This window comes from Drosophila nasuta, chromosome 2L (assembly GCF_023558535.2).
Source record: "Drosophila nasuta strain 15112-1781.00 chromosome 2L, ASM2355853v1, whole genome shotgun sequence".
Lineage (NCBI taxonomy): Eukaryota > Metazoa > Arthropoda > Insecta > Diptera > Drosophilidae > Drosophila > Drosophila nasuta.
Window position 1 is genome coordinate 21933442 of NC_083455.1, and position 8280 is coordinate 21941721.

Genomic DNA, 8280 nt, shown 5'->3' on the forward strand with positions numbered 1-8280 from the left:
TGTTGCCTTGGGAAATCATATTTCAGTTCCTGCTGTTCTCAGCACAATTCGACATGGTTTTTGGGTTTTCTGTTTAACATAATTGCAGTAAACTCAAGGAAATTACCCAACTAGTTGCTAAACGAAGTCGCTGCACAAGTTTTGAGAGTGTGGCATTTCAAGTTCCTGAGTTCCTTTGGATAGTTGTGAATTATTTCGTTGTTTGTTTAGTTGTTTTATAAAGGGTTGATTCTGTAGAAATATTCAATACTATCATACATTAGACTTACATTCTTATATTAAAATAGAGTATTGTCCTATTCAAAATTATTATACCCAAGTCAAGAAAATTTCTGCACAAATTTTGAGAGTGTGGCATTTCAAGTTCCTGAGTTCCTTTGGATAGTTGATTCAGTAGAAATATTAAATACTATCATGACATTGCAAAGTGGGCTGTAAGACTAACATTCTTATATTAAAATAGAGTATTTTCCTATTCAAAATTATTGTACCCAAGTCAAGGAAATTACCCAACTAGTTGCTAAACGAAGTCGCTGCACAAATTTTGAGAGTAGGGTATTTCAAGTTCCTGAGTTTCTTTGGATAATTTCGTTTTTCTTTTAATTTTATAAATGGTTGATTCAATAAAAATATCATAGGTATAAGAGCTTAACTTTTCTTTCAGTGCAAATACGAAATGGTATCACAATAATCTATTTCCAAATATACAACATATTATTATATTATTAATGCAATTATTTCAAAGCAAATTCCCAAATCGAAACATTCTTCTAGTGTACGAATTGACAATGTTTGAATTATGCATGCTTGGCACCTTCCTTGGAGCCTTTGAAGCCAATTTGATGTAATGGATATTTGGGAATGTAATATTCCATGCGCTGATTGCGTCGCATTGCACACTCCTGATAATCCTTCCATTTGGAATACTTTTCGGGATCATGACACTCCTCGGATCTGCCTTCTTTGTAGATTTGCTGCCTGAGTGGATCCAACAAGGTTGGATGTTTATGCACCTCCGTATAGACATTGCGCCTCAGCCAATTTTGGACAGCCGGAACATTATAGATGGTTGACCCCATGCAAACAGTCGAACGGGGACCACTGAAAATATCAAAATATGTGAAATATATTTTTAAAAAACACTGTTGAGCTAAAGAATACTGTCTACAAATTTCATAACTGCACCTATTACAATCTCAGAGATCTAGGTCTTAAAGTAAATGGACAGACAGACGGACGAAGATTATCTAAAATTTGCTTCACTCACTCGGGATAGTAATTGATCGATGCATTTGAATCGACGCGAATACGTGGTATGGTGAACTGTGCATTGTTGAATCGTGTGTCGCCCCACAAATTGCCATAGGTGGCACCCCATACATGGTAAATCCAGTTGCCCATGTGATCCTTATGGAATTTCGGCACCGATATGGTAATCTCGTGACCCTTGGTGCCGCCAGTGTCAGTGCCATTGCCGCCAGTTCCACTGCCGCCTGCTCCACCTCCGCCTCCAGCTGCTCCTGCATCTGTAGAATCATCGACTCCATTATCAGATGCTCCATCGGGAGGTTCATCAGTTTCCTCGCCTTCCCTCATCTGTGCCTGCGCCACAAATTCCATAAACTTGGTGGTCAGTGCCGGATGCACATGAACTCTCTTCTTCTCTTTTGCCTTATCGAGCGTAGTGTTCTTTTGGACGACATTCGAGTTCTGATTGCTGGCCGCTGCATACAAATCTGGTTGTTTGCGTAGATCCTGAATGTGCACACCTGAAGGATGCGACTGAAGTGGCACAGCATCTGAGGACAACTCCAAGTGTGAGAACTGAAAAAGAATTAAATAAAAAATAGATAATTAAGATAATTTACTTTAAGTGACTTACACTGACAACAATAAAGGCCGTGGCTAAAACATATATGAAATTTAGTTCAATCATATTTGGTTTACACTTAAAATTTGCGTTTTGTTTTTTAATAGATAATCTCAGTACAAAAGTATACTTGTGATTTAAAATGTTTGATCTACTAAAATTGAACTCAACTGATTGTATAAAACCAAGTGTTATTGTACATATTTTACATTGAATGCTTTGCTTTGCTGACTTTATTATAAAACTTTCGAGATTTACAGTTTAAGATTTTACTAATTGATGTAGGTGTTATTATGTCGGTTAACGTGATCAAATGGTGCCAAAGATACTTGATGCTTACAGTGTTGAGTAACCTTCGTTTATCACTTTGCAGAGCTTTCTTACCTTACACTAAGTAACTCACTTTTTGCTTATTTTCTTCAGCTATTAATTGTTGTAATCCGCCAAGCTAATTAGTAATTCTCGTACAATGCAATTTCGCGCAACGATAGCTTAATAATGAGCTTACCAATCGAAAGCTTGAAGAGCATTACAAAAATAATGTCCTTTGCTCAGTCTGCGCGAGCTTTCTGATGCAGAACTAATACAATTTTAACTAAGCCAATTTGCCAGGCCATCCACCAGCAACTGGCCAACTGGAGAGCAACTAAAGGTCTATCATCCAACAGGGTGGAGATGCAGTCAAAGTGGATGTGGAAGCCTCTTAAAGCCGCCAGAGAATGCGACTAAAATGCGTGCAAATTTGCTGGCCCTGGTGATGTAAATACAATAAAATTATGTGCACAATGTGAAATACTTTATTTCATATACAATTGCAGTTTTTAATTAAAATACCCTGTAAATGGGGTTAGCTGGTTAGAGAAGCACTTTAAATTCATATGTTTCTTTATAAAAATATTAAAATTTTGGAACTAAAGCCGCTTTGTATAATTGCTGGATAATAGTTTTAATATATGTATATTTTTAAGAAATATTATATAATATTTATAAAATGGTTATGTATAAATGTTATTTTATTTATTTGAATTTTTCATTTAAGATAAATAGCAAACTAATAATAATAAGTGTCAACTTCCACCTTAACTAATTTACTTAAATTTCCGTATTTTACAGGGTATCTATAGTCTGCCTTTTGCCATACTACTTTCACTGCTGCTTTCGTTGTGCCTCGAAATAGCAAAATGGCAGTTTACGCTTGTTTGGCATTTTGTGGCAACGCTGCTGCCATCGACTGCATGCCTCCTTTTCTCTTCACCCCCACACACATTCCTCCCCAGCCTTCTTTGCCACCCTCCCATTCGCCTTTGCACCTTTTACCTGCCCCAGCATCGAGTGGCATACTTGAGCATGTCTTTACATCTCTTTACGCTTGGCTATAGCTCAAAGTGCTCCACTTGCGGTGGGTGAATCTGGATACAAAATGGCAGCCTCTTTCAGGGTGGGGTACAGGGTACAGAGAGGGGGTAGAGTACGAGATTGAAGAGATGTCTAGGGTATTTGAAACGTGGAAGAAGTAAAACAGAGGGATAGAAAATTATAGTATTCATTATTTATGAAATGTATAGTTTACGCATAAGCCAAAAACAAAAATTAAATTATAAATGATATAATATAAAAAGAAATATAGATAAATTGTAAGTACCGTGTCTTAGTATATAAAATATATTTCTAAGATCTACAGTAAGAGTCATAATTATGATTTAAACTAACTAAATAATAATATTATTATTATTATTATTATTATGAAATCATTGTAATTATCGGAACACAATTCAGATAGAAAACCTGTGAACATTTAAGTTAAACCTCCGAATGCGCAAACTTACAATTGAGATCCTTTTTAAGTGCTCAGAAAGTCAAGAAGATGATGACATTTGCTTGTTTCTTCCAAAATCATATCAGGTGAAGACAACAGAACACACACCATATATTATCAGAATAAAATCACAGAACACATGTTCGTCTTAAGACTAAACAGAGCCCAAGTACTCGTAAAGTCCACAGAGTAAAGTTTGAATTCAATTATGCCTGAGCCGATAATAAGAAATTCTGAAGAAGGTCTGACATACTGAGATATAGTCAGGCAGACAAAGTGCAGACAAGAGAATAAGGGGAAAATGAGGGAGTGTAGGGAGAGTAGGGAACTCACATTGTAGAAGTAAGCTGTGAGCGAGCTCGTGTATCTTTTGTTTGTATTTTTAGACATTTATCTGGCTGGAGAATAACAACTTAGGATCTTGACTTTGTTTTGTCTGCTGGTCAGCTGAAAACATTCGCCACTAACTTTACTCCCTTTACCCAGTTCTGCCCCTCTTCCATAGCTTTATCTGCATCTGTTGTTGCGACTGCAGTTGTATCTGTATCTGTTGCTGTCTGTATCTGTATCTGTATCTGTTGTTGGTGTCTGAAAATCGATCTGCAGACATGGAAATCGCGCAAAAGTCACGTAGTCAGCGAAACAGAACAGACAAGAGTCTAATAACCATATAGAAGCCATATAGACAACGTTAATGGGTCCAACGTGAGATTTATGCAGCGCAGCGCAGCGAAGAGCAGCGAAGAGCGGAGAAGAGCTCTTTTTAAACTCTCAAATTGCGATTTGATCGTTTCTTAAAAGGTCTGAGGTCTGCCCACTGTAGTGTGTGACCACTGTACTTGAAATGTGTGTGTGTACCTGTGTTTGGCCGAGTGTAATCCAGTGAGCAATTAAAGTGTCACAAGTTCGGGACATGCAATATTTCATGACGCAATGCCCAAGATTATGAATATAAATGCAAATTAGGCACAGTTCGAGCAAGAAGAAGAAGAAGAAGCAGACTGGAGGAGGGGCAGCACCTCATTCGCCTGTCTGTTGTACTCAAGTGGGAGGGTGCAAAGTATATGTAGAGGGTGAAGGTGGAGGGTTAGGGAGCGTGACAATCATTAAAAGTCAAGTCAACGTTGGTGCCTTCGTCGGTTGAACAATCACTGAAAATGACTAACGGTAACCACGATAGTCCACATCCGGACCGCCGTAGCAATGTAGTGGCCAAAGAGGGGGGCAGAGCAGAGCAGAGAGTGCGGGGGTGGTTGATAGGGGTCAGCTTGTAAAGCTTTTACCTGTCGCCCAATGTACGTTGAAAGAAAATTACGCTCTTATCTCGCTTCCTGTCGTGACACAATTTTCTATCATAGCGAACTCAAGGACTCGAAGGACTCGCTGGACTCGTTGGACTCGTGTGTTCGCTATTTGCCTCGCCGCAAAAGACATAAAGTTATTATTGCTTTTAGCATTTGGAAGTCAGAGTTGGGAGTCGGAGTTCTCTTGGATTCCAGCCCCAAAATGATAAATGTGTCCAGAGCACGTTTTGACCAACGTCATAATTTAGTCAACATTACATCATAGACGAGTCTATGGCACAATATATATATATATCGTATATTATATATATACCTTAGCTGTGTATTGGCCTAGAAACTGAAAACCAACTTCAGACTTTCGAGACTTTCGAGGCTAAGACCCGGCAAATCTTGCATAATTAGATAGACCCGTCACATGCAAGCCCAAGGCGATTTTTATAGATTAGCGGGACAAACGAATAATTCTATGAATTTCATAAATACTAATTTGTTATTAAGTGTGCCTCCCCTTTCCCCCCACCCCTTACAACATAACATATTTCACTAGTCTTCCATGTTCAACGTTGATGTAATGAGCAAGCGAATATCGAACTCAAAATCTACCGTACGTGACAAATTGAAAAAAGCGCATCAGTGAAGCGAAGTTAACTAGTGAGACCTGTGTGGAATCAAGCATAGAATATTGGACGACTTGGAACGACAGTTTTTTGTGTTGTGTTTTCTCTTCATTTTTTGTGTTGTTGTTGTTGATGACTTCCTACGACAGCCACTAAAACCAGCGCAACAATAACAATGCTACTGCAAATGCTGCTCACTTTTACGAGAGTCAGTAAAAAACAAGTAAGTTGAAAAGGGTGCGAACGGGAATGTACGACTTGCAGATACTCTGGCACATGTTTGAATAGAAACTTTCGTATGTTTAATAAATTTGAATGGTTATTAAAATGTAATGTTATAATCTTTCTAGTAGATTGAAGAGAAGTTTTGAAATCAACTTCTTTTAACATTTTTATTAATTTCTAGATAAATTAATCATCTTAAATCTAACACTTCCTTAATTACCATTATTTAGGACATTAATGGTAAAATTGATGTACGTCTTATACCCATCAAATCTAAAAATTCCATACCTTCTCTTGTAGTAGTATAATTCGATGAATGTCTATTGAACGATAAACATCGACAAAAAAAAAGAGTTGATAGCTTGATGCATTCATTCCATTATACCCTTTTTATATTTTGTTGTTTTTTCAATAGGTATATGAGCAGCGAGCAGCCATTTAGTAAAGTCTCTGAGTCTCTGAGCCAGACTCCCGCATCTCGCATCTCGAACTGATGTCAGCAAGTCGTGCTGTTGCAACGTCAATGTCCCATGGTCAGCGACAGCAGCTCTGAGTGTTGTAAGTAATACTATCTAGACACGTGAAATGAGTTATCAACGCAACGTGCAAAACTCTCGTTTCAACAGTGGTGACAAAATGATTTGCTGCGAAACAATTTCTGCAGAATTGAAACTAAGTTTAGAAGTTGCGCTCTACATTATTACTTTAATACAAGTAATTTCAATATCTTCTTAACACATTTCAACATTCGACATTGAAACTATGATGACACAATGCGGGCTATACATTATAAAATCGAATAATCGCTGCTTAATATTAACTGTCGAATGACAAATCTTGAGTTTAGAACCGCAGCGTTAGAACCGCAGGATTAAGATTACGCTTTATGCAGGTTGTATATACTCGTATGATATTGATATTCTTGTACAAATATGTGCATGGAATGTGGTCTCCGAATCTAAAAATATGATGTTTTCAAGCGAGCTCTTTATGTTGATGGTGACCACTGTGCGTTGTCAAGAAAGCTACTGCTACCCACAGCTATACTCCAGATTTATGTGCATCGCAATGTTGTGAGTAGTCGGTTGAGAGATACCCTATATCTAATAATAAATATTATAATATTGATTATGAAAGTCAATTATAAAGTCTAATAGTCTGTCTATATAAAATATGTTTAAATTCGAAAAATAAAATAAATATATATCAATAAATTATTTGCAAATTTAAATAGGGGCATTTTATATCTGGAACAAATATTGGAAATTTCATTTACAGAATTTATTTTAGAGTGCAAATTTGGATATTTTCCCTTATTACATAGTTAAATATTGAACAATAAAAGATGAGTGAGGAGTCAATGGCCTTAGCAGCTAGCACTCCCTTCATTTAGTTATTAAATTATTTGGTATAATAATTAACATGTAAGTAAATAAATAAATAAAAGATGATTGAAAATTAACTAAAGTCACTCTTTTAGCGAGACGTTCCTTGTAAGGGGTATTAAAACTGATTACCATGACGCAGATCAGAAATATTCACTGACTGTTGTCGTTACGTTTACTGTTATTGCTGTTACTCTTGTTATTGTTTCCATTTTTAAACATTTTTTGCACGCTCTGACCACGAGAATGGAGAACTGTCGACGTTGTTGTTGTTGTCGTTGTTGCTGCTGTGATTTCTGGTTGCCATTGTCACCCGACAGTCCCCAATTACCGCACACAGATGCTGTGGTCGCTTGGTCCCTATCCCTCTAGCTCCTTTCCCCTAGCTGCTGCTGCTGCCCCTGGTAAAATGTCTATGCCTGAAGCACTCGCTCTTATGGCTCATAACTTTTCAGTTAATGAAGACATAAAACTCAGCATTGGAAGCTGCTGCTGCTGCTGTTGTTGCTGCTGCTGTGGCAATAAAGCGACAGCAGAAACGAACTTGCCTGAGGTTTGTGCTATTGTTGTGTGTATGTGTGTGTGTTTGCTTGTTTGTTTGTTTGCTGTTGGCAGTCACAAGAAAGTTGCAGAGCACTGTGCAAGCAAGATACTCAGTGTCTGGCGTTATGTCAATGCTTTGCTATATATGTTATGTATGGTATATATTTGTTGGTATCTGTTATGTATCTGCCGAGTGAGATAAAGCGAGCAAGCGAAGAGAGCGAGGAGGCTGCTGATACGTATACATCTATATATATATGTATGTATATGTATGTGTATCCCTCTTATGTGCACATACCTTTTACCTATACTGAAACACGCCATTTTGAAGCAACGCTGCCAGTGTCGCTGCTTCTGCCGCTGTCTCTGTCTCTGCCGACGTCGCTGCCTTGCTCGGCTGTCGCTATCAGCGCACATCAATGGACCAACGACAGTGGCGACATTTTGGAGCACATTACGCGCTGGTCAAAGTGTGCGAGCAGCACAGACAGCGCTGTGCGAGTGGGATGGCTGCATAGTG

The 8280-nt window shown here is 38.0% G+C and overlaps 1 protein-coding gene across 2 annotated transcripts; it reads right to left on the minus strand.

Annotated features, from left to right (window-relative positions):
* Window positions 1–641: 641 nt before the first annotated feature.
* Window positions 642–2059, minus strand: LOC132790473 (uncharacterized). 2 transcript variants are annotated; one of them, XM_060799015.1, is made up of 3 exons: window positions 1889–2059; window positions 1268–1824; window positions 642–1101 (listed from the first exon to the last, which is right to left on the minus strand). In XM_060799015.1, the coding sequence occupies exons 1-3, from the start codon at window positions 1934–1936 to the stop codon at window positions 798–800; spliced, it is 909 nt and encodes a 302-aa protein (XP_060654998.1). In that variant the 5' UTR covers window positions 1937–2059; the 3' UTR covers window positions 642–797. The 2 variants fall into 2 exon arrangements, with proteins under 2 accessions (XP_060654998.1, XP_060654991.1); XM_060799008.1 differs by having other exon boundaries at window positions 1883–2058.
* Window positions 2060–8280: the final 6221 nt, after the last annotated feature.

What these genes read in the sequence shown, in the direction of transcription:
- LOC132790473 (XM_060799008.1), bottom strand. Translation starts at nt 1,936, where the DNA reads ATGATTGAACTAAATTTCATATATGTTTTAGCCACGGCCTTTATTGTT. An exon ending in CGGCCTTTATTGTTGTCAGT is followed by an intron (nt 1,825 to 1,882) that starts GTAAGTCACTTA and finishes ATTCTTTTTCAG; the next exon opens with TTCTCACACTTGGAGTTGTC. An exon ending in TCGATCAATTACTATCCCGA is followed by an intron (nt 1,102 to 1,267) that starts GTGAGTGAAGCA and finishes TGATATTTTCAG; the next exon opens with TGGTCCCCGTTCGACTGTTT.